This window comes from Notamacropus eugenii, chromosome 1 (genome assembly GCF_028372415.1).
Source record: "Notamacropus eugenii isolate mMacEug1 chromosome 1, mMacEug1.pri_v2, whole genome shotgun sequence".
Lineage (NCBI taxonomy): Eukaryota > Metazoa > Chordata > Mammalia > Diprotodontia > Macropodidae > Notamacropus > Notamacropus eugenii.
Window position 1 is genome coordinate 312,714,288 of NC_092872.1, and position 26,813 is coordinate 312,741,100.

The 26,813-nt window shown below is 41.5% G+C and overlaps 1 protein-coding gene across 14 annotated transcripts in view; it reads left to right on the forward strand.

Annotated features, from left to right (window-relative positions):
* TMEM229B (transmembrane protein 229B) overlaps window positions 1-26,604 on the forward strand; it is a 112,794-nt gene extending 86,190 nt beyond the window's left edge. For 3 of the 14 annotated variants that reach the window (XM_072629538.1, XM_072629534.1, XM_072629537.1), the window contains exons 2-6: window positions 5,717-5,845; window positions 6,701-6,800; window positions 13,461-13,644; window positions 23,423-23,537; window positions 24,133-26,604. In XM_072629538.1, the coding sequence (XP_072485639.1) occupies window positions 24,163-24,666 (504 nt within the window). In that variant the 5' untranslated portion in view covers window positions 5,717-5,845; window positions 6,701-6,800; window positions 13,461-13,644; window positions 23,423-23,537; window positions 24,133-24,162 and the 3' untranslated portion in view covers window positions 24,667-26,604. Of the gene's footprint in view, window positions 1-1,193; window positions 1,315-5,716; window positions 6,045-6,088; window positions 6,108-6,700; window positions 6,801-9,822; window positions 9,964-13,460; window positions 13,645-23,422; window positions 23,538-24,132 lie in introns of those variants that run through there. The other 11 variants (XM_072629536.1, XM_072629535.1, XM_072629532.1 and 8 more) reach the window with 11 other exon arrangements.
* Window positions 26,605-26,813: the final 209 nt, after the last annotated feature.

The window sequence follows — 26,813 nt, forward strand, 5'->3', positions numbered from 1 at the left end:
ATTCTCATTTCCACGTTTTCTTAATATCTTTTAAAAATCAAAGTTCTTTGATGATTTCTCCACTCAGCCACATATATTTTTCTAGACAGCTTCCCCTTGGTTTTCTTGGTCATTCCTTTTTTATCTTTAGAATTTTGTTCTTAATAGTTTTCCACCCCTTTGCCTGACTTCTCCTGAAGAGTATTAGACCATGTCAGGCCAATCTTCAGTTGCCAGTTAAATGAAGCACATTAAAATTTCAGAAGATACTTGCTGCTGAAATCCACAACTACAAATGGGAAAAAAAAGTATTTATAGGTCCTAGGGGGAGTATGGAGTCATCGATGGTGTTGGTGGTGGTGGAGGGAGGTCTACCAATCAAGGAGACCTGGACATCTCCAGTAACTGGCTGCCTCTATCATATTGGGGTCTGAGCCATCTTCCCAAAAACCTAACATTTCTAAACCAATTCCTCCATTCTGTATGCTTCACAGGGTCTAAGCCATTTGTTTTTATAGACTTAAGCAGGAATGGACTATAGTGATGATCTAATCCAATCTCCTTATTTTACAGATAGGGAAACAGGCTCAGAGGGGTTAAGATAGAGGCCCATGGTCATACTGGCAAAGTATGGGACCTGAATCTGTCTCTTTGACTCCAAATTAAATGCTCTTTTCTCCATATCATGTTTCTTTTCTCCCCTAAAGCTGCTGAGGTGAATAGTGTCTTTAGACACTGCACACACAGCCAGATGTGGACTAGCTTCTGCCAAGTCAGGAAATGAAACCTTAGAAATAAGGTTCTAGGCAAAGCAAAGTTAATTAGCAAGCATTTGTATAGAAATGCCAAATGCAATAAGAACTCTTACAATAGGATTACCCAAGGGGTAAGAAACCTGGTTAACTTGGCCTTATGGCTCTCAAGGTCTAGTCAATGGTAGGTAGCAGCACCCTGGGAAGCCTACTGTAGTAAACAATTTCTGGCCTTGTTCCTAGCAGGTACCTCTGCCCTTTCACCTGTGATAGTAAGACTGTGTTAGAATCTTTGGTATTACTTCTGAGGCTACCAGGGATCTGAGTAGATTTGTTAGGTAGCCCAGAAGGGCTTGTTCTGCATGGGAAGATAGCATAGAGAGATTTCTTAACATCTTACTGTGTTGTGTGCTAAAGGAGAATTAGTGCGAAACAATCAGCCCACCACCTCTTCCCTTCCAGCAGAGTTAGCACCAGAACTGGGAAAAGCAGCCAAGCCCTGCCTCACATGAAAAGGATAATCAGGACAGCTCAGCTGCTGCCTAATGGACTATCTGCATAGGAGATTATTGGCGAAGAACAGGTGAAATGTCTCTTTACAGTAACACGTGTCTTGCTTTCCCGGTGGACAGTCAGAGATCTAATTAGGGAACACGGCAGCTGTCCAGCCTTTCAGTGAAGGATCAGCAGTGTACCCCATCCTGAGTGCCAAAGGATTGGGACAGAAGTAGAAGAAAAAGGGGGATGGTAAAGTTAAGGGGCCATAATCCAAGGGTCTGATTTATTTCCAAAGGGGGACATTTGAGTTTGTTTTGCAAACTCAAAACAAACTCAAAACATTCTGCAGAATGAAGAGGGAAGAGGAAAGGAAGGTATGGATTGATGTGAGTACAGGATGACAAAGCAAGTAGGTTGGGAGACTAAAAGTAGGGGAAAGGGGGGAGAGATGTTGAGAAATTAGTGTGATCCAAGTTCTCAGACTACAAAGCATGTGGTGGAATAGAAGAACCAGGTGTCTGAAGAAAGGGAGATGAGCCATCAGCTAAGGAGAATAATGCAGAATGCAGAGTCTGCTTCTCATTCCCTGCTGACCGTCCCTTCTCTCACCTAAGATCTCATAGGGTCAAACATTATACATTTGTATTTCCTCTTACCATCCCACCAGAAGGAACCAACAGGAATAGGGACACTATGCCCCTAGTGAAAAATGTATTTTTAGCTGGACCTGTCCAATCTTAGCTTTTGTTAGTTAGGAAAACCATGTAGCGTTTTTTTGTTTTGTTTTGGTTTTTTTGTAACAGAGAACTGAAAACAACATAAGTTCCCATCAGCTAGGGAACAGCTGAATAAATTGTGGCATATGAATGTAATGGTATATTATTATGCAGTTAGAAATGTAGATGAATATAAGGAATTGGGGAAGACATGTATGACCTGATGCAGAGTGAAGTAAGCAGATCCAGAAAAATAGTATGCACGATGACTACAATAATGTAAATGAAGAGAAGCCAAAATGAGTGATTTTAATGACGGGTTTGATCATGAAGAACAGATGAAATATATCTCCCGTTTCAGGAGGGAGGTAAGGGGGGAATATAATGGTAGAATGTTGCATGCACTGTCTGATGCTACATTGGTAGTTTTTGTTTAACTGTTTCTATTAAAAAGGACACAATTCTTGGGAGGATATGAAGGCAAAGACCCAGAAATGATATATAAAAATAAAAGACATCAACAAAACTTATTTTTAATTAATTAAACTTAATTAAAATTTGTTTGTATTCAGGACAAGCCTTACTGAAGACCAAGTGGAAATAATTGCCCTGGGCTTTGTGGGGAGTGGTATGGAGAGACTTTATAGTAAGGATGGAGTTAATAATATCACCTACCTTCCAGAGTTGTTGTGAGAATCAAACCAGATAACTTCACAGACCTTAAAGTGCTATATACATGCCAGCTATTATTTTTTTAAAAAGTGTTTTTAACTGAACTTAATCCATTCCTAGCTTTTGTTAGTTATGAAATTTGTTTGTGAAGTACTTTTTTTTTTTTGGTGATAGGATGAATCTGAAGTCAAAAGACCTGGATTCAAATTCTGGATCTGCTTACTGTGTGACCTTGGGCAAATTATCTCTCTGGAGCTGTCTCTTCATCTACAAAATGAGAGAATTGATCCAAATAAGCCAAGAACCTCTCCATTGTATACTTGGATCTCCTTTTACTCTAGACTGGATGCCCAATTTTTGTTTCTGGGAAGAAAAAAAAAAAGGAGTTAAGGGGAAAGTAAGAGAAAGAAAGGGCAGTGTAAACTTATTTCCAAAAGACTTTCTAACAAATCCCTGGCTCTCTCAGTTCTCAGATTCTAGGGGCTTAGAGAATGTTTTTTTAATTTTTATAATAGTTCAGATAAGAAAGAATCAATTACATAGCTTAGTTTACCATAGATAGTCCTAAGTGGAAGAGAAACATCATAGGATCTTAGATGTAGAGCTAGAGGAGACTTCAGAGGTCATCTAATCCAAATCCTTTATTTTACAGAGGAGGAAACTGAGTCCCGGTGAGGTAAAGTGGTTTGCCTGACATCAAATAGGTAGTTACCGTGACAAATAGGATTTGAACTCAGATGCTCTGACTTCTGCGCCAGTGCTCTGTGCTATAAGGATTGAGGCAGAAAGAATTTCTCACCAGCAGCTGCTGATTAAGTCCCTTAGGAAAATGATTTTGTCATGTGTGATAATTAGATATTTACTCAACATGCAAGCGTGTTGTAATAATTAAGAGAGTGATTACTTATTATTTTCACAATCCATACATGAGGTCAGCACTTCACCCAGGCAAGAGCTGTGTCATAATGCCAGGGAATCTTTACAGACAAATCTTTCCATGAGAAAACAGGTCCTTCTACACCAGTTTTGATTTTTCCTTTTGACCTTACTCCCTTTATCCCTTCTGTCACCTTTTCATGCAGTTAATAGGTGTTCAAAAAATTGGGTTAGAGAAGTCTGATTGTACTTTATCTATCTTCCTCCTCTCATAAGCAAAGAAAGTACTAAACCATCATATATTGAGGTTTATTAATTATCTATAGTGTATATTAAGTGGTACTGTGGATAGAGAGCACCTGCGTTGGAGTCAGGAAGACTCATCTTCCTGAGTTCAAATCTGGCCTCACACACTTAGTAGCTGTGTGACCCTGGATGAGTCAGTTAATCCTGTTTGCCACAGTTTCCTCATCTGTAAAATGAGGTTAAGAAGGAATGTCAATCAACTCCAGTATCTCTGCCAAGAAAATCCCAAATGGGATCATGCAGAGTAGGTTATAGCTAAAAAACAACTCAACAACAGAGTATGTGAGACTATTCTGTCTACCATGGAGTTTTGGAAACATAAAAAAATGCCAGTTTAGGTCAAACTAATGATCCTACCAGCTCAGCATCCCTCTCTGTCTCTCCCTGTCTGTCTCCTTCTGTCTCTCTCCCTCCTTCTCCTTCTCCTTCTCCTTCCCTACCTTCCTTTCTCCCTCCCTCTCTTTCCCTCCTCTCTATTTCTCTCTCTCTTTTCTCTGTGTCTGTCTCTCTTTGTCTCAGAATCTATCTCTGAGAAATGCGTTTTGTGGAAGATTCTGATGATTTTTCTCTATCATGTGCTCAATTCATATATTCTACATTGTTCTGTCTCCTGAGTTCCAATTTTTAACTGCCTTACATTTATCTCCCCCGCTAACAGCATGTCAAATTCAGCATGTCCAAAGGTGAACCCATCTTTTCCCCCTGAAACCTGTCCTTCCTTCCAACTTCTCCACTTCTAGTGATGGCAATTCCAATTTCTCAGTACCTTAACCCCCAAACATCTTTGGCTCTTCCTGGTCTTTCACCTTCTACATCCAATTAGTTTCCAGGTCCTGTAGCAATATGTCTTGCAAAAACTTTCTTCTTTCTATTCACATGGCCACTCTTCTGTTTCAACCCCACAGTATCTCTTCCCTGGATAGTTTTAAAATGAATATTTTATTGATACCTTTTTTACAATAATTTCTGAATATTCCATCCCCACTTTTCAACAAAGGAAAACAGAATTAAACAAAACCAGACAACACTGCAACCATGCCTAGTGCCATACGTACCCTTCTGTACCCCCAATACCCAAATTTCCTCATCTCTTCTTTGGTTATCTAGGCATTTGTCATAGTTTCCTAATTTGTGTTCCTCAAACCAATCCCTTCCTTATCCAGGCCATCTTTCGTACAATATCTGGATTAATCTTCCTACAGGGAGGAGCCCTGAGTGTTTCTAATTTCTCCTTAATATTGTGGAGATATCATCCAAAATGAATTCTATAAATAGAATAATAATTGGCATTTCTAGAGCCTTTCAGGCTCTATATACATGTACATGATCTCATTTGAGATTCAAAATAGCCCTGTACGATACATTACAACATTAATATTAATAATACCTATGTAATATTACCCTCATTTTACAAATGGGGAAACTGAGGCTCAGAAGTAAAGTGATTTTTCCATGGTAATGCAGTGTAAGAGGTGGAATTCATACCCAATTCTTCTTGACTACATGTCATATAGGTGGTGAAGTGAATAGAGCACTGGGTCTGGAGTCAAGACCTAAGTTCAAATCCAACTTCAGATACTTTCTGGTTGTGTGACTGATCAAGGCACTTAACCTATGTCTGCCTCAGTTTCCTCAGCTGTAAAATGGGAATAATACTAGTACCTATATCGAAGAGTTGTTGTGTGGATCACATGAGATAATATTTGTAAAGTGCTTGGCAGAGGGCCTGGCATTTCGTAGGTGCTTACTAAATACTTTCTGACTACACTATGTAAGGCTGCCTCCTGTGTATTTAATACTTAAAAATTTAAGAATATTTTCTTAAGTATTTGAGAGTACTTTCTTAAGTATTTAAGAATACTTTCTTAAGTATTAAGAAATACTTACAATGTTTCCTTTTATTTATCTTCCCTTCAGATCCCCCCAAAAGGTATTTCAATGATTTTGCAATCTGCAGGAGAGAGAAGGTGAAAGAACTAACACAAATATTTGGTAAAATTGTTTAAATGGACTACATCAGAGGCAAGGACGGAAAACTAAGTACAGGTTAGTAACAAGCAGAAGGGCAGAGAACCTCAGCTGGGACCGTGCACCAGGAATGGACATTGGGAGCTCCACCCATCTGGAGGAGGGCTGGAGCAGGTATTTAAATCTGCCTCGCGCTGATCTGTTCCCTGCTCAGGACCGCCCAACATAGGCACCAGTTGAGAAGTGTAGTATATCAGAATAAGGAAGTAGACAGCAGGTAAGGAGCTTGCAACGGCTCAGCTGTGGTGTCCTGGCTTTCCTTTCGGTGTTCTTTGGTGTGGTATGTGACCCTGGCTACCGTGTTTCTGGAGAGGGCAGTCAGGAGGCTGGGTAAAGTGTCAGAGTTTTTCCTGGGTGAATTGTGTGCTCCGTGAGGTCCCATAGCTTTTGAGAGCTGGGAAATAGTGGATATCTAAGAGGAAGTCTGAGCTGCAGTGATGGGTCCTGCTGATATGACTTCTAGCTGTTGATGTGTCCTTCATTTCTGAGCTCTGCCCTCCATCCCTGGAGAAGGCTGCACATAGAAATGAGGTTTAGATGGGATGCTGCCACCACCAAGTGGGATGGAGTGCTAGGTCACACTTTAGGTGAACACAACAAACTCAAATGTTACTGGGTTTGACTTCCCTTGCACAATGGGTATGATATTTCTCGCCTTCTCAGTGGGGAGGGGAGGGGGTGGAGGGAGAAAGAGAATTTGAAACTAAATAAGTAGCAGAGACAGACAGACAGACAGACAGAGACAGAGAGAGAGACAGAGATGGAGAGACAGAGAGAGAGAGAGAGACAGAGAGAGACAGAGAGAGACAAAGAGAGACAGAGAGACAGAGGGGTGTTGTTTTTTTTTTTCCAATAAAGTCAATCTTCTTCCAGGAGCCTTAAAGATCAATTGAGTCTTAGGTTAGAGACAAAGACATCCCTCAGAAACATTACCCACTCCACACTTTGTTTCTGGAGCCAAGCATATTGGTCGGTAAGTCAAAGCCTCTTGACATTTTCCCTGTCCCCCAAGTAGATTTTCCATGTCTGCAGAGTCTTCAGTGACCTCTTGAATTTCTAATTTGATGGTTCCCTCTTCTCTCAATAGTTTCGCTCCCTTGGAGATCTTTTGACTTCAGCTATCACCTTTAGGGAGGCAGCTAGATGACTCAGTGGATAGAGCACTGGACCTAGAGACAAGAAGACCTGAGTTCAAATTTGGCCTCAGATACTTAATATCTGTGTGACCCTGGGCAAGTCACTTAACCTCTATTTGCCTTAATCTACTGGAAAAGGAAATGACAAAATACTTCGGTATCTTTGTCAAATAAACCATGGACAGGATGGTCCACAGAATCAGACACAACTGAACAACAATCACATTTATGCAAATGACACCCAAATATGCATATCCTGTCTTGCTTCTCCCTAGAGGTCATCCTCTTGATCTCATTCTGTATTCCCTTTGGAAGTCCTTCTGCAGCCCAATCCGCCAGTTTTTCTAGAGCCTCTCTAGAAGTTCAAAGATTTCTAAACCTCTTCAGATGTACACTTTACTTTTCAACCCAGATGAGAATGAGGTTCCAACATTGCCGGCCCTCCACCCCCACCTATTTCCTCTATATTCGTTCTTCCTTTCACACTGTTTTTATTAGATAATTGTTTCTTTTTACCTTATCCTACTCAGTTTTGTTTTTTAGAATCTCCTCATCTTACACAACTAAGTCACAACCTTTCTTTCAAACTACTTTAGTAATGATCACAATTTTAAGAATACTGATAACATTTTCATGTTGCATAAGTAAACAGTTTAACCTTTAACAGTGCCTTCAAGTCTTTAATGATTTCTTTATATTTCTTCTTTTTTTTATATTGAATTTTTGATTGAGCTCTGGTCTTTTTGATACAAATACCTGAAAGTCTTTCAGTTCATCAAATGTCTGTTGCTTTTTTTCATTCAGAATAACTCAGTTTTGCTGGATAAGTTATTCTTGGATGCAACCCTAGCTCCTTTGCTCTTTGAAATATAATGTTCCAAGACCTATGGTCTTTTAATATAGAAGCTGCTAGGTCTTGTGAAATTGTTTTCCTGCAGTATTTAAATGGTTTTTTTTCTTGTTGCTTGTAATATTTTCTCTTTAGCCTGAGAATTTTGAAACTTGGCTATGTAAGTTTTCTTCCTAGGATTTCTTTCAGGTGGTGATCACTGAATTTTTTTCTATTTCTACCTTACCTTCCTATTCTAGAACTTCAGAGCAATTTTCCTTAATAATTTCTACAATATTGTATCTAGATTCTTTTTTTTATCATAACTTCCAGGTAGTCTGACAGTTCTCATATTGTCTCCTCTTTTTCTGTTCTCCTGATCACTTGTTTTTCTATTCATATTTTCTTCTGTTGTTTCTAGTTTTTATTATATCTTGGGGTCTTATAACATCATTTGATTCCAGTTGCCCAATTCTAGTTTTCAAGGAGTTATTTTCTTCCTTAAGATTTTTTTTCTCCTTTTCTAATTGGTTAACTTTCTTTTCATAATTTTCTTGTATTGCTTTTTAAAAAATTTTTCTTCATTCTCTCTCATTTTTTTCTAATTTTTCCTCCTCTCTTATTTGGTTTTTAAATTCCTTTTTATATGCTTCCAAGATTTCTTTTTGGTCTTGTGACCATGTTACTCTTCAGGGTAGGAGTGGCTTTTTTTTAACCTCACTATCTTCCTCTGAATATGAACCAAGATCTTCTTTTACACCAAAGTAGCTATCCACAGTTGGTTTCTTTTTTCCTTTGCTTAACTCATTTTTATTTTTAATTTATCTTATTTTATGTTTAGCAGCTTAATATTATTATAATCAAGTTTTAATCCCAAGTTGAAGGTCATGTTACCCTCGGACTCAGCTCCTTCTTACTGTTGCTTTTTGAATTCTGTCCAAGGGCTCAACTTCAGGGACTCCTCTTCCTCCCCTAAATCCCAGTCATGCTGTCCTGAAAATAGTATTCTTCCCTGAGGTCCCTCACTCACCCACAGTCACAGCCGGGGATCTTATCTGGTCAGCACCTCTAGCTGTGACTACCAGAAACAGCAGGTGGTCCTTCAGTCTTCCCTGACTCGTCTGCTGTTCTGCAGATGAAAGTCTGTGCGGTAAAAGTTCATTAGGTGAAAGTTCCTGAGGCAAAACTTCTTGAGGTCTTTGAGTGAGGTAAAAGTTGAGATGAAATTTCTTGAAGCCTCATCTGCCTCTCTCAGGCACACAGTACCTGGCACACAGTTGGCACTTAATAAATGCTTCCTTCCTTCCATGTCACCTTTTTTTCTTTCCTTCCTCCCCATTCCTTTCCTCTCTTTGCTTCCTTTCTCTCCTTTCCCTCTTTTCTTTCCCTTCTCACTTTTCCTCCGTTTCCTGTCTTCCTTCCTCTCTCCTTCCTTTTTTCTTCCTTCTTCTTGTCCTCCTTCCTTCGTTCTTTCTTTGCTTCCTCCCTTCCCTCCCATACTTCTTCCCTTCCCTCTTTCCCTCCTTCTTTCCTTCCTCCCTACTTCTTTCCTTTCCCAGTTCAATTAAGAGCACCTTAAGTGAACCTTTTGGATTTGTTGATCTCTAGAGCCTAGCTCTGTGCCTTGCACAAATATCACTAGTCAAAGAATTAGATTTTGTCAGTGCGGCAACTCCCTCCACCGACTCAGTTGACATCCAATTGTCTCTAACCATAGATAGGTTAAGAGAATCTGAAATGCAGAGACATTAAGTGAAATGTCTAGGGCTGCCCAGCTGGTAAGTGGCAGAGGCAGGATCTGAACCCAGACCGGGTATTCTAGCCACCAGCCTTTCTACCTTTGTCTCCTTGAGTCCTATTATGTTTAACAGCCTTAAACACAAAAACTGTGCCCAATAAATGTTTGCTGAATTGATTCTCTGTTACAGCCACCTCTCCGAGTAGGTAGACTACAGATCCCAGAGGGCTTCACTCACAGGATGTGGCCCCTCAGTTTCTGTTTCATATTGGTGGTTCCTGGCTCTTACAGCAGATGTGGCATGCCAAGGCCTCAAGGAGTGGGGGCAGTGCCAGTGAACAGCAGGGAGGGCATGAGTGGAATATATCCAGGATATGCACCTTCCTCCTTCCATGTTCATAAAGCAAAATCTGGTCTCAGAACCAAGCTGGAGGTATGTGTGGGGATGGGTCAAGGGAGGCAGAGAGTCGCTGTCCAGACTGGGTACAGAGTGGGTCCTGATTATGGAGGAGGCAAAGGTGAAAAAAATGATCTTATTATGAGAGTAAAAGTGTACAGACCGTATCTTTTCCTGCATCCTCCCCAGTGGCCAGATAGGTCATGATGGATGACTTTTTTGTTGCTGTTTTATCCCACTGGACAGCCCAAGGCCATCCAAATCAATTTAATTGATATATATGAAGGGTCTCCTAAGTGCAGGGCACTGTGCTAAGTGCTGGAGATATAATTAATAAAGACAAAGACAGTCCCTGTCCTCAAGGACTTCACTATCTAGTAGAGGGAGACTTCACACAGAAGGAGGCAGAAAAGCATGAGCAGGAAGGGAGGGACTAAGGGAGACCAGGCAGAATGGTAGATGTAGAATGGAATGAGCAAAAGTCTAGCCTCTGCCTTCTGTAAAGGAAGGTATTGGGAGGCATTAACATTCTACCATCCATCCTACCAGGCCTTATCTGCTGGACAGCTCCAAGACCACTGGATAGCCCTAGGGCCATTTTCACTAATCGGGTGAAAGGGAACTTGGGAACAACAGGAGACCTGGAGACTTCTCTCTGAATTTCTCTCTCTCTTTACCTCTCCATTTCCTTCCCTCTTCCCTTCTCCAGTCTTTCCCCCTCCCTTTTCCCTCTGGGTATCTCAGAAGAGGTCACTCAAGGAGGTAGCTGGTAGCCATAGACTGTTAGAGGTCACCTAGTCTAATGTCCCTCATTTTAATAGGTGAAGAAGGACCTTGAGCAGTGTCCTAGAATTGCTTCCTCTGGAAATAGCACAGAAACTTCTTTCAAGGACCTCAGCTAGTCCTTCATTCTGCCAAGAGTATAGATCAGATATAGTTGTGCATTTTTTTTTTTAATCACCATCCTTCCAAGTTGAAGCCAGAGAAATATGGACAGTAGTTGTGGAGGCATGGAGCAGCTCTTCTACAGTCCACCCTGCTCACCATATCTGCAAAGCCCTTGTGGCCATTTGGACACAAATGGGGCCAACTTTCCAAAGACCCTATATGCAGCCAGGCTTTAGAAAAGCAGCTGGTATTAAAGACTTTTATTGGTCCATGTAGGAACTGAATCTGCAACTTTGGTCTCTTTAGTACAGTCCTGAAGCTCAGGGACTTCCAAACCTTTCTGAGTCAAGTCAGCAAGCATTTACCAAGCACCTACTATGTGCCAGATACTGTGCCAAGTTCTGGGGATATTTTAAAAAGGCAAAATTAGTTTCTGCCCTCAAGGAACTCACAATCTAATTGGAGGAGACAAGATATAAACAACTATGAACAAAAGCTATATACTGGGTAAGCTGGAGATAATCTCAAAGGGAAAGAGGGAAAGAGAGAAGTCACAGAAATTTCATATTACTTAAAAAACAAACTATAGTAACTTCATCAATTAGTAAGGTACAAATATAAATGACAAGTGTTGAGTGTGGAGGGGTGAGGGTCCAGCCTGTAACTGCACTGATGTGGGAAGCTCAAATGAGTCAATAATCGTAAAATACCTAGGTAGCAATGCCTAGCACGTAGTAGACACTTAAGAAACACTTGTTCCCTTATCCTTCCTGATGTGGAAGTTTCCTATATGGATCTAGATTGATAATTCATATCAAGTGACTTTCCCTCTGCTCATATGTGTGAGAAATGGGGCAGCTAGGTGGTGCAGTGGAAAGAGTACCAGTGCAGGAGTCAGGAAGACCTGAGTTCAAATCTCACCTCAGACACTTGACACTCCCTAGCTGTGTGACCTTGGGCAAGTCACTTAACCCCAATTGCCTCATCCTGGGTCATCTCCAGTCATCCTGATGAATATCTGGTCACTGGATTCAGATGGCTCTGGAGGTGAGGCTGGTGACCTGCACAGCCCTCCCTTACTCAAAACAAAGTCAAGTGGAAGTCAGTCATTATTTCTCTGATGGCATGGTCTTCTTTGGCAACGAAGGACAAACATACATGCATGCACACACACAAACACACACACACACATATACACATATGAATGAGAATCAGGACTTGAACCAAGATCTTCCTTACTCTAAGACCCTATATTGGCTATGTTAGGCTGCTTCTTTTAAGACAAATGATAATAAAGCAAAAAATGTATGTATATATATTATAAGTATAACATATGCCTATTTATAGCTCATATGAAGGAGGGTGGGTCTGAAAAAATAAACAGTCTGAAAGTGTAGGTCATGGAGATAATAATACAATTTCTTGACTTCTTTATGGCATTATTTTTCTAGTTCTCAATTTTAAAATATATTAATTCTCCATTATAGCTGTCAGCACTTACTATTTGCTTTCTGACAGGACCCTTGATAGTACTTGGGCACAAGTGCAGGGAGAGAATGAGATTATAATTGGGAGATTTATTCATTCCTTAAACATTATCAAGTTTCTCTTGGTGTCTCTAGCAAGACACTGCTAGGAGCTGAGGATATAAAGATATATCATATCACATAATATATTATTTTATATATTATATTACATATAATAACAATACCTACCATTTGTATAGCACTTTATGGTTTGCAACGTGTTTGATAAATATCATCTCATTTGATCCTCACAACAATCCTGGGAGGTGGGTGCTATTATCACCTCCATTTTTCAATTGAGGAAACAGAAGGAGAGGGAAGTTAAGTGACTTGCCCAGAGTCAGACAGCTTGTATGTGTCTGAATTCAGTCCTGATTCAGGACTTCCTGACTTCAGTGCTACAATGTACAATATAACTGCCTAATATATAATGCCTGTTCTCTTTACATAATGGGGGGTGAAAGGAAGGGGTTCTTAAGTAGGATCTGTAAATTTATTAAAAGTTTTCATAACTATTTTAATATAACTTGTTTCCTTTGTAATCTTATGTATTTTATTTTAAGCATTTAAAAACATAATCCTGAGAAGGGCACTGTAGTCTTAAACAGACTGACAGTGTGGTCCAGGACACACAAAAAAGGTTAAGAACCTTGTTCTAGGAGCTTGCGGTCTATGAGGCAAGGTGAGATAGGGACATGAACAGAGACAGAAGAGAAAGGAGATATATTTAGAAATAATCTCTTTACTCAAATTTAAAATAATTGTGCAAAAGCCCATACGAACTAACTCTGTTTGGGAAATACCAATGGAACTTTGGCAAGTTTCTGTGGAATCTTAGGGCTCTGTCTATGGAATACTTAGAAAAATCCTGTCCTAACCCTCTGACCTCCCTGGCAACCAGACAACAGAACAGGGTGGGAGAAAAGGGACTGAGAAATTCCAGGGAAGAGGCCTTGCTAAGGATAGGGAAGCTGGGAGTCTGGAATATATTGCAAATTTGTGGCCCTGTCTTTCCAGCTGACCCAACCGCCTGGAACTGGGAATAATTTTACTCTGGGGAGCAAAGGAGCAACTAGAACAGCCTAAAAGGTAAACGGAGGTCTCTGCTTTTGTTCCCAGAGTCCCATGGAGCCCACATACTTGCAATAACCAAGGAACTTCTGAATCCTGGGGCTGATGCTTGCCCATTCTACTGAGGATGGCACCACACCCCAGTTTCCTACTACGAAGAAGACTGACCCAAGACACTCCTGGACAGTGATCCTGATGTCTCTTCTGTGCAGAGTATTCAAGTGTGAGATAAGTGAGTATGTTACAGTCCTTGTTGAGGCATCTATCTCCATCTTGTCTGTTAAACATTGCCATTTGGGCCCCGCTAGTCTGAACCAGCCACGGGGTGGTTAGATGTTCTGAGTTCTAGGTCTGTCTGATTCTGCCACCCATAGAACCAATACATGATGAATGAGGGGGCCCTTGTACCTCTTCCACCTCAGAGGCTGGGAAGCAGTTGGACCCAGGTGAAATATAGGAATATTCTAAGTCTAGAAATGAGTGACTTTGGGAATCTCAAATAAAGTCAAACACCTAGACCCAGCTTCAAGCAGACCCAAAGGTGAGGATTCCTACTTGTAAATGAGAGCTTAAAACCTAGTGTCAGAATCTTAATTACTTTTTACTCTTGATCAGACATTATATAATCAAATTTGTCTCTGTAGGATCTCTCAGGGGTTTTTTGTAGCTGCAGTGATCCATAGTTCTGGATGTTAGAAAATAATTTCTTTTACCTGGATGACTCTGAAAAGGGACCACATTTTTGCATGTAGTATCTTATAGGCATCCTATATCTGAGAAGAAGGAAAGGTCTTAGGCAGGGATAATCAACTCAAAGTCTGTGGCAGTTTTCTCATGAAAGGATAGGTTATCTGGGCTGGCCCCTTAATTGGTGCCCAGACTGTCTACATCCAAGGTACCTTGTTCTACCCCAGGCTCTGATTAAAATATCTCATTCCTTAAAACATGGTATGGCCATGACTTTTGTGTCTCAAAGTAGGGAGTGGAACAAGTAAAGTGGTATGATATACCTTCATCGTATTTCAGGGATGACTCCAACTCTTGAGTCCTCAGCTTTGTTTTTTTGGTGGCTCTAGGACCCCAAAAGCCAAATATGCCCTTGGAGGTCCTTTGTTCAGCAGTTGGTTATGCTTAGTCCATGATTCCCCTTAATAACCTCCCCTCTCACGCTGCTGCCAGTCTGCCCCTTGGCAACCCAAAAGGCAGCTCACTCTGTCTTCTCTGGGATATCATCAGCTGAGGCTTGATACAAACCACCAGAGCTTTCCTGAAATATTCTGTGAGCTGCAAGTGCATTGGAGGGGTGTCCTGGTGTGTGGCCTCTTGAATGCATAGGGTCATGGTCATCTGTTTGTGTGGTGTGTGTGTGTGTGTGTGTGTCTGTGTGTCTGTGTGTCTGTGTCTGTGTGTCTGTATTTGACAACAGGGAAGAAAGGGCTGAGTGTATTTAGCTCACGGAAACCTGTGTATATTTAGCACACTTAGTCCTGAGTGTAAGGACCTTTGTTCTCTGAAGGGATCTCATCTGAAACCTATAAAAATTTAGCCTCTAGGAGAGACAGAGAAGTCTCATTAAAACCTAATTCCATGTTTCATTAATCATTCACCCAGAAGTGTAAATAATACCCTTCTTGCTTCCTGATCCACTTCCTTCCCTACCTCCCAACCCTAGCCTCTTGGAAACAGGAACTTAACCCACATATGAAACCTCAGTAGTCCTGATTCACTGAATTGGGGAAAGGAACTTAATGGTAAAATAGGGAGTGCTGCCTGTAGAGGAATTTTCCTATAAGTCTGGAGAATGACAGCCATGTTGGAGGGCTACTCAACTCTTTATGACACCTGGACCATCCTTTCCAAAACCACAGGTGGGCTGCCTCAATAGATAGTGATTTTCCCTTCACTAGAAGTTTTCAAGCAAAGACTGGAAGAAGTCAATCGCTGGGTAGGTTGTAGAGAGATTCTTCAGGAATGAGTTGAGTTAGATAGCTCCTAGAGTCCCATCTATCTTTGAAGTTCTATGATTCTGTTTCCCTTCACCTGCCCATCTTCTGTGACTAAGATGACCATGTATATTTTTTTCTCATCTAGCCTAAATGGCCAGATACTCTCCCTGTGCTTGGTCAAGTCTCAGAAACCACAGGGGACATTCAAGTAAGCTGTTGCTTCTCAGATTGAGAAGCATCTCACCCCATTCTACAACCTACAGAGAAACTCCACCCCATGTCTCCAGAGCTTTCTCCTCTCCTGTGACCTCCACCTGGAAAGACTATACATCCCTAAAGCATGGAACTGGGGCTATTTGGGTGCCTCAAGATAGGGAGGGTAAGAACTGAAACGAATGGGAGGTGATTGAAGGTTTTGCTGACCTGAGCTGAATGGGAGGGGGGTAAAGAAAACCATACCCCTGCTCTTTTTAAAGCAATATTGGCTTGTTTGGTGACAGAGATTCCAAATAAGTGATCTGATAGTGATGCCCCATCCTTTTAGGGAGAAGAGGGAGGCAACCAGACCTGTCATGAATTGAGATCATTTTGTTGAAAGAGAGGAAAGGTGTTTCTCCCTGGTTTCAGCCTCACTTTTATGCCAGTGGCCTTCTGGTCACTTTCAGTCACCTGCTCTATCCCAGCTCCACTAACCTATGCATGTGATCCAAACAATACCTCATCTCCTAGGTGATGTAATAGCCAAATGCCAGAAAAAGGCATCAGGTGAGAGTACTCAAGGACCATTAAGATGGGAAACTCCTAAGTACAACCAGTCCTCTCCCTTCATCTTCTGTGCTGTAGAGGCAATAATTCACCTGATCCTACAATGGCACTTTGAACTCCAAGCCCTTCCTTTCCCCTTCATGGGAGAGGTCCTTGAATTTGAGTGCTGCTCACTGAAGCGCACACCCCATGTTCATGGTCCCTGATTCTTTTTTTTTTTTTCTTCTTATCCCTTCCTTCTCCTCCCCCCATTCTGTGTTTGTCATCCTTCATGGAGCCCAGATGCTGCTGAGTTCTCAGAATAAGTGTGTCTCTCTCTAGGAAGGATCAACCCAATTGGGGTCAACCTGGGTAGAAAACTAAGGGCAGGGGTCTGGGATATAATAAACCCTGACACAGAGTGGGAATGGTCTCCCTGTAGCTTAGGGTTCAAGCACAGTTCATATGGTTTATTAACAGGTCTAAATTAAAAATTCAAACAAGCCTGCCCTTCCCTCACCCCTAACTCCCCAGTCTAGCTAGGAGCCCTATGCTATCACAGATGACAGTGATACTACTTCAGTCTTCTCTCCCTGATCTTCAACCCTCTGACCTCAGCCTGGTCTTTAAATCTCTCCCACCTCTAAGGTGGTCATCCTCTGAAATTAGGATGTAGTTATCCAATGAGTCCATTTGGTCCCCACCTATTCCATTCTCTGGGCTGCTAGATGGTACAGTGGATAGAGCCCTAGACCTGGAGGCAGGAAGATCTGAGTTCAAATGTGACACCTACTAGCTATATGACCCTGGGCAAATCACTTTAACCCTGTTTGCCTCAGTTCTGTAAATCTGTAAAATGAGCTGGAGAAGTAAATAGAAAACCATTCCCGTATCTTTGCCAAGAAAATCCCAAATGCAGTCATGAAGAGTTGGACACCGCTGAAAAACAACACCATTCTGTCCCATCTTCTTCTCTTAGAAACTAAAATCAGGCCTGTTTTTCATCCCATTCTTTCTTTCCACCTTTTCTCATCTGCTTATTTTCCTTTGCTATGTATTTCTTTTCTCCATTAGAAATCTCTTACTCTCCCTTACCCAAATACTACAACTCCTCTGATCTTGGAAGGAAACCCTCAAAGGCTCTGAAGGTTGATATTTCTGTGTCTCATCTGCTCTTGGACACCCCTAGGAAGTTGGGGAACAAAGTGGGGACAATCAGCAATGCTTGACTGGTCAGAGGACAATTTTATTTTTCAAAGATCAAATAAGGGTAGAGTTTTTAGCTGAATGAAGGCAGTCATTGTATATAGCACTTAGCATCTGGCATCCAGTCCAGTAAGAGTTCCTAGGCCAGATCCCCCATGCCCAAGGTGCCAAATGTGTCAGTTCTCTTAAATTGAAAAGAAAAGTCCATTGGATTGGTCAGCTGAGAAGTAGAAGATGAATATAGATGCAGCTGAAGCCCAGTGGGAACTTGAGACTATCTGTGTGACTATTGGTTTCTTACTGTGTTCAGGAGTTGCCTACTTGGAGAGAAAGGAAATAGAAACCTCTACCCTTTCCCAGACCACCTCCTCTCCCCAAGCAATTTCTTAACCTTCCTTTAACAATCTGGCCACCAGGACCATTCCTCCTACCTGGTGCTCTGGGGACCTTTTATTATCTTGATTTCTTTATGAGTCTGTGCCCTAGAATTGCTCCTTTTTTTTGGGTATAATCTTGGGTTCTGAATTCTCTTCCTCATTCCCTTTCTTGTACTGCCTAAGAAATCACTTTTCTGGTCTGGGGAAACCATTTTTGGCATATTTGTTCTGGTCTCTTGACCTTATTACTGTCTGTTTTTCCTCTTTTTTATATTCTCAGCTGGAGGCAAATGCCTCTTGGTAAATCCTTTTCCTTGTTGGTTTGTCCAGTACCAAGAATAATGATCAAATTACAGGATCCTCACTTCTCTCCAGGCCAGCTCAAGGGTCTAGTCTATCTCTTCTGCCCAATTCTAAAAGGAACTCTTAAAAGCCTGCCCCGTTTAGTGAAACCTTTCCACACCCATCACTCAAGGGCTCGAAAATTGCATTTGTTCTCATCTACAGTGTTTTCTTTCTCCCGCTAGATGATGGGATCATTTTCTTTACTCAATCAACAAGCATTTATTAAGTGCTTACAATCCTGCTAGGCCACTCAGCATATAAATACAAAAATAAGAACAAGTTTACAATCTAATAGAAGACACAGCATGGCTAGCCTATTGTTACAGGATGGTTGTCTAGAGACTTTGAAGGCAGCATTAGGTAAACTGGAGGCTTACTCAGGAAGGCCAGGTCCATGAGCATCTCTGATAAAATCGTAGAGTCCAGGTGCTGCCTTACAGTACAGTTGGCTCCAGAGGTGGAAGACTGCATTAGTCTCCTGTTGCTGTAGCAACACTGAGCCTTAGGCAACATTGATTGAAGAGAGGGTCAGCTTTGATATAATTCTATTCCTCATATTATCTCATTTTGTCCTCACAACAATCCTGAGAGGAAGCTCAGTCAATCAATAAACATTTATTAAGCACCTACTATGTGCCAGGCAGTATGCTAAGTACTAAGAATACAAAGAAAGGTTTAAAAAAAATAGGGAAAATACAAAGGTTAAAAAAAAAGGCCAGCCTAGTCCCTGCTCTCAAGGAGCTCACGGTCCAATGGAGAAAACAACATGTGAGCAACCATGTACAAATAAGTTCGTTACAGGATAACTTGGAAATAATCAACAGAGGGAAGGCACTAGAATCAAGGGAGATTGGGAAAGGTATCTTGCAGAAAGTGGAATTTTAACTGAGATCTGAACGAAGCCAGGAAGTAGAGATAGGCAGGAGAGGCATGGGTGATCCCCAGTAAAAATGCCAAACTAGAGACACAGTCTTATTTGAGGACGGAAAGAAGGGTAGTATGACTGATCTAAAGAACGGTGCAAGGGGAGGTGTAAGATGTAAGAAAACTAGAAAGATCTGAGATGTTGGGAGTGGAGGGTGGGGAAAGGCAAGTTGTAAAAGGCTTTGAGTGCCAAACAGGATTTTATATTTGATCATAGGGTTGATAGGCAAGCCCATGGAGTTTATTGACTCTGTGTGTGCACGTGTGTGTATGCATGTGTGTGTGTGTGTGTGTGTGTGTGTGTAACATGGTCAGATTTGCTCTTTATATGTTATTCCTATGCCCATTTTACAGATGAAGAAGCTGAGGCAGACAGGATAAGTGATTTGCCCAGGGTCACTCCACTAGGAAGTGGCTGAGGCTGGATTTTAATTCAGGTCTTCCCAATTTCAGATCTAGTATCTTAATCACTGTGCCACCTTGCTAGGAGAATAAACTAGGAATCCACTCAAGATACCTAAAATCTAGTCCTGGCTCTTTTTACCTCTGTGATTGACCTCATCTGTAAATCAAAGGGGTTGAGGTCTTGATCTCTCTAAGGTTTTTCTTTTTCTCTTTGTTTTCTCTCTGTAACATTTTACAAGAATAGGCCTAGGGACACCTTCTTCACAAGGTGGCTGTGAGGGGCCAGAGATAATACTGGTCATCACAAAGCAGTGCACAAATGTGAGGCAGTATCATCATCATTATTTTTGGATTGTTTCATTTATTTTGATTTCCTTTTTTGAACTAGACCCGTGATTTTGATTGTATGAGTTGATGAATATTTATTAAGTTCCTACTATGTGTCAGGCATTGTGCTATGACCTCAAGATACAAAGACAAATATAAAACAATTTCTGCTCACAGGGCGGTATTCTAATGAGGAGACAACATGCATCAACAGGTATACTCGAAGCACATACAAAACAGCTCTGGTGTGTTGGGAAGGGCATTGGTTGGAACCAGGTAGATAGTACAGGGAATTCCCAATGAGGAAACTATCAGTATAGATCTATAGCTGCTATTCAACTTATATAGTCTTAGAGAGTTGCTTGGAATACTAAGAGATTAAATAATTTTTCTTGAGTAAGGACTGAGCAGCAGTGGGTAGAGTACCAGACCTGAAGTAAGGAAGACTTCATCTTCCTGAGTTCAAATCCGGTCTCAGATACTTACTAGCTATGTGACCCTGGGCAAGTCATTTAACCCCATTTCGCTCAGTTTGCTCATCCATAAAATGATCTGGAGAAGGAAATGGCAAACTACTCCAGTATTTTTGCCAAGAAAACCCCAAATGGGGTCATGAAAAGTTGGACCTACTGAACAACAAAAAGGGTTGGCATGCTACAGAGGAAGAGGTCAAATCTAGCCATCACCTGTTTTTTTTGTAAGAGTAGAAAACTAAAAATGCTTTTACATTTTTTTAAGAAAAGTTTTATCATATTTAAAAATGTGAAAGAAAGGAAGGAAGAAAAAAGACAGAAAGAGAAGAAAGGAAAGAAGAAAAGAAAAAAAGAAAATGTTTTAACTCTCTGATGTACAAAAAATAGGTGAGGAGTTGGATTTCGCCCTTGGCCATAGCTCACCAGCCCTAGGCCTAGAGTCACACAGCCAATGTATATCAGAGTAAGGCCTGGAACTCAGGTTTTCCTGATTCTGAGGCCAGATCTCTTATCTGTTATGCCATGCTACTTCTCTGCTGACTATTTTAGATAAAAATATCTGGTTACTCCCAACCAGAACAAATTACAAATATCATCTTTTTTTTTCATTGTAAATTGAATAAAGAGCTGAACTTAGAATCAGAAAAACCTGATTGTAATCCATTCCATGACACATACTAACTTTTTGACCCTGAGCCAGTTATATAACCCCTACGTGTCTCAGAAAACTTGCAGAGATTTGCCTACTAAGTTATATAGATGGATTGTCAATCTATGATCTGTATTGGTAGAGAGAGTTCTCATGCTGGCAGCTCCCTCATATAGATGAAGTACCACAAGTATTATAGTATTTTCTCAGGGCTCATCATTGAATTCTGCATATATTAGGTATTTATTAACTATATGTTTAATTGAGTTCTGCTTAGAGGAAGCAGAAATCATCATAGCAAGAACAGGAAGATTTTTAGGGTGTTAACAGGGCTTGAACTAGGAGATGGATAGGATGGGGGCACAGCTACAGTTACAGAGATGACATCATTTTTTTTGTCCGGATCTGTGACTTTATGAGTATTGGGAATTCCCATTATAGAAACTTCCTCCACTGTTAAAGGTTAGCAATTCATCTGCAGCTTACAGTTTCAAAGACTTTATTGTTGGTCATTTGTTTCGGTTGTGTCTGACTCTTCATGACCCATTTGGGGTTTTCTTGGCAAAGATACTGGAGCTGTTTGTGATTTCTTCCTCTAGCTCATTTTACAGATCAGGAAACTAATGCAAACAAGGTTAAGTGGCTTGCCCAGGGTCACACACAGCTAGTAAATGTCTGAGGCTGGATTTGAACTTGAGTCTTCCTGACTCCAGGTCTGGCTCTCTATCCACTGTGCCACCTTTTAGAGACAAGCCTAGGGAACTGAGTCACTGTGTCAAAAGTATATCAAAAAAGAACCATGTCAGAAGCAGGACTTGAACCCAAGTCATCCTGACTCTATATCTTTGGCTATCATGGCTCCCACATAAAAAAAAGAAAACCATACATGATAAAAAAAACAGAGTTAAGCAAAATAGAGTAGGGAGGCAATTAGGGATGAGAAAGGAAAACAAAAGAAGTCCTCCTATTTTTGATCTCTTAATTTTCATACCTCATATGTCTAATAATCTTTCAACCAATTTAAGCTGAGGCCATCTTGAAACTGGGTACTAATACCTACATGACTTGGCTGTGGTAGATAAATGTAAAGGAAGACTTCATTTTGAAGCGTTCAGAAATCAGAAATTGTTGCAGAAATGCTTGAAGGAGTCATGTTGACCCCAGGTTAAAATAAAGTTAGAGAGTGACCAAGGGACATGAAGAGTGAGGGAACACATGTAGCATGCAGTGTAATCTATTGATGGACCAGTGCAACTTGTTCATGGATTATTAAAGGGAGGAAGAAAGGGATGAATAGAACATTTACTAAATACCTACTATGTACCAGGCACTCTGCTAAGTGCTTTAAAAATATTATCTCATTTGATCCTCAAAACATTTCTGGAGGTAGATGCTATTATCATCCCCATTTTACTTTTGAGGAAACAAAGGTAGACAAAGGATAAGTGATATAGCCAGGGTCACAGCTAGTAAGTGTCTGAGGCTGGGATTTGAACTCAGGTCTGTCTTACTCCAACGCTCTATCCACTGTACCATTTAGCTGCCTTATTGATACTAGAGGAGGAACATAGAAAATGAAAATTAGCTGGTATCTTTAAACTTCCCCCAAGCAGTGTGTTTACTGGAGTTTATAAGAAACAGAATGAGCTTTGAGAAGTTTCCCCTTTTTAAAAATATACCCGCAGAATAACAACATTGGAGTTGGAAAAGAATCTTAGCAATCATCTAGGACAGGGGTTCTTGACTTTTTTGTGTGTCAAAGACTTCTTCGGCAATCTGGTGAAGTTGATGCCCCCCCCCCCTTGGAATAATGACTTAAGATGCCTAAAATAAAATATGTAAGATTATAAAAGAAAATAATTAGACTAAAATACAATTATCTACCTATTTAATCTATCAATCAAAACTATATCACAGCCCCCAAGTTAAGTACCTCTGATCCTAAGACATTGTCCTCATTTTACAAATGAGGAAACTGAGATCCAGAGAAGGAAAGTTTCTTGCTCCTGATTATACAGCTAGTAGGGTCCAGAGTTGAATTAGGATCCAGAGCTCCTGCCTTCTAATTCATTGTTCTTTCCATTACATCCATGGTTCCCAAACCATATGCTGCACCATGTCAAAATGCAGTAGTAAACTCACAGGGGCACTATGGGATACTTTAAAGTTTTCAACCTAGCTACTTAATAAATGAAACTGGTAAGGGATTTCTTTTGAAAACAATTAGACGCTAAGGACACTGTGAACCAACAAAGTCTGGGAACTTCTGCATCTATACAATAGAGGCAGATTCTTGGAGTTGGAAGATACCTCAGAAACCATCCATTTCTGCATGGAAATACCCTAGAACATAATCCTCACAAATTAGTCATCCAACCTTCAATTAAAGACTTTCAATGAGGGCAGGGTCCATGCAGATTCCTTTGTCTTATCATCTCTATGAATCCCTACAGTATTAAGACAGCTAACTTTGATTTCTTCTCTTCCTTCCATCCATAATACTCATTCCTTACATTTATAATAGCACCTTAGAGTTTTCAAAGCACTTTCATATATATTATCCATATCTGCCCTTGCTAATGAGTGGTAAAATATTCCCCCAAAATGGCACCAGACAACTCCTGAGACAAGCATCATAGCTCAGTGGAAAAAGCTCTGGATTGGGAGTCAAAAGACCTGGGGACCTGGGTTCTACTGGCTCTGCCATTAATCATCTGTGTGACTTTTGGGTAAGTCCCTTTAACTCTGAATTTCAGTTTCTTCATCTTTAAAATAAATGGGTTGGGCTGTGTAATTCTAATTATCAAATTTGACCTGAAGAGGAGAAGACAAAATGTTCTCCCCTCCCTTCTTTGTAGCTCTGAGGGACTCTAGATTTGATACACTGTAGATATGCTCAGATGAAGTTGATAGGCTGTTTAGTTTTACCAGACTTCTTTTTCCCCCTTTCTTTGTTATTATAAGGAAGGGTTTTCTGGGATGGGAGAGGCATATATTTGGAAATGTAAGCAACTAAAAAACAAACTATCAATTTAAAAATTAAATCAAGGATTCTTTAAAGTTAAAATATAATTAATAAGGGGATTAGACTATATTAGACTCTAAGGTCCATCCTAGCCCTAAATTTCTATGATTCTGTGACTATGAGGTGGTCATTGAGAGCAGAAGGAGAAACAGAGAACTTAGATCACCCCCATGTTGGATAATAAGGCAATGACTTGAGAACTGGCTATGTTAGGAAGGGAGGGCTGATTGACCTATTCATTGAATTCCTGTGATTGCTGTTTCTGTCACCCTGATTTGTCTCCTTTGTTGTACTCTTAGCGTTTGGGCTGGGGACTGTGAGGAGGCAACATGGCCTCTGCGGAGCCCCTAACAGCACTGTCTCGCTGGTACCTCTACGCCATCCATGGCTACTTCTGCGAGGTGATGTTCACGGCTGCCTGGGAGTTTGTGGTGAACTTTAATTGGAAATTTCCGGGTGTCACCAGTGTCTGGGCCCTCTTCATTTACGGCACCTCAATCCTTATCGTGGAGAAGATGTACCTGCGCCTGCGAGGCCGTTGTCACATCCTGGTCCGTTGCCTCATCTATACCCTCTGGACATACCTATGGGAGTTCACCACGGGCTATATCCTTCGCCAGTTTAATGCCTGCCCCTGGGACTACTCCCAGTTTGACTTTGACTTCATGGGTCTCATCACCCTGGAGTATGCTGTGCCCTGGTTCTGTGCCGCCCTCATCATGGAACAGTTTATTATCCGCAACACCCTCCGTCTTCGTTTTGAACAGCATGCTGAGCCTAGTGGACCTACTGCCTCACTGGCTCTGGCTAATGGCCATGTCAAGACAGACTGAGGAGTGGACCCGTGCATGGACAGTGGCCCTGGGGCTTTCTTGATCAACCCATGAACAAAAACCAAATGGGAGGAGCTGCCCTTCCTTATTATGGACAGCCTCTCCATTCTATGCCCACTGTATCAATACATACACACATACATACACACAAAATCTGCACCCACACACCATTACCATCCTCACCAGAGTAGAATGTGTGTATGTGTGTGTGTACATGTGTTTGTTAGAAGTGAAAGGAACAGAGCTACGTGGGGATGGGGGTGGGGGACATGTATGTGAATAACTCCCTAGCTCAGAGGAGAACAGCAGAATTCCTGAGACTGATTACAGTGATGACTTTGAAAAACAGTATCCCAGTGCACTGACTGTGTGATTTTAAAAACTGGGTGACAGGTGGGAAGGCCTCTCGGGCCTCCCACACCCACATCTTCTTGGGCTCCTTCTCCCCATGCCCACCACTGCCCTTTGGTCTGGGTGAGATTAGCAGTTAGCTTGTTCCATTAGGCAGTATTCAGGTGCTTGCTTGCAACCAATACCTCCCACGGGGCCCAAGGAGCTGAAGGACTAAAAGGAACTTGGCTGTGGCTAAGAGACAGCTTGGCAGCCTTGGTCTGCCTGCACAGGAGATGGAGGCAGAGGCCCTACCTGCTGTCCCCTCCCTGTAGCCCCGAAGCTGCTTTCTTGGTGTTTTCTGGGGCACACTGGTGCTGGATCCCCACTAAACTTGGACTTTTGAAGAACTTAATCCTCAAGTGCTCCGTGGAGTTTCCCCCTTTTTCCCCTCTACCCTCTTCTTTTATTTTTCAGCTAAGAGTGACCTGCCTTTCTTGTCTCCTCCCCTTACAAGCCAACACAAAAATTCCCAGAGATAGAAACCTGAGAAATCTTCTCTCCCTTCCCCTCCCCCTTCCCATCTTTGTATTTTGCTCATTTGCCATACATCCTAGGGAGACTACACAGGCAGCATCTTCTCTCCCAAACTGTCTACTGTGAAAGCATCTGGCATCATGTCCGCGGGGCTTGTGACAGTGTCCCCTGGTGCTGGCCCCCTTCTCCCTTCTCATAGCAACCTCTCTAACAGTCTTGCTGGAGGCTGATCACCCACTGAACTCATGTGAGGATTGGGCCCAACAGGGCCTACAGTGTCTTGTGACCTGGAAGAATTTCTGAGAGATTTCCCAAATAAAGATTGTGGGGAGAGGGGGAAAGGAGCAGAGTTTGAGAGACAGAGAGAGAGGGAGAGAGAGGTTAAGATTCTGCTTAAGGAAACCAGAGTTTGAGAGAGGTAACATTTTAGGCTTAGGAGATCCTTTAGAATGTTCAGATGGGAGCAGGCTCAGAACTTGGTGCTGGACTTCATTTATCACAGCCCCCAACTCCGTGTTACCTTCTCAGGGCTGCCACTCCTAGCCCTCTTGTCCCCACCAACAGGGCTCTCTCTTTGAATTCACTCATTCAGTATTGCTGCACTCTTTGGAGGCATGATTTTAGTCCCCCTCCCCAGTTGCTCTTCAACTCCTGTGAAGTGTCCATTGCTGGCAGTGGACAGGTGAATGCTTCATCCTAGCTCACTCCCAGCACTCCCAACCAGCACAAAGGGGTTAATTAACCCTACTAGGCCCTGTGGTACAGTGTTTCTTGACTATTCCAGGACATTTAGGTCGAAATTAGCACCATCCCTTTTTATAAATCATTAAAAAATGCCAAGACTACCAACTGTAGGAAGAAACTCCTCTTCCTTGCTGTCCTGCCCAGTCTGTACAGACAGTATTGCTCACAGGTGGGACAGAGTTTGGAGGTTGAGGGAGAAGGAGGGGGAGGGAAGTGGAATAAAATAGCTTGGAGGGATTAATTTAGGGAACAACTCTCTTTTCTCTTTTACTGTTATCTTGGACTCAAACCAATGAAATAAAAAGTTCTGAGTTTTTGCTTCCTGGATAGGCTCTCCAAATATAGGGATTAATCCTAACTGAAAAATAATCACTCCCCTGTACACAATAACCCCCCCTTCTCCCAAGGACATAGAAAACCAATTGCTTTCCGGGTTGAGGGGTAGTGAGGTTGGACCTGTGATTTCAACAACATTGGGAACTGCCAATGTTGAAATGATGCAACTCATCTATAGTTCAGTCTTAGAACATTTCCTA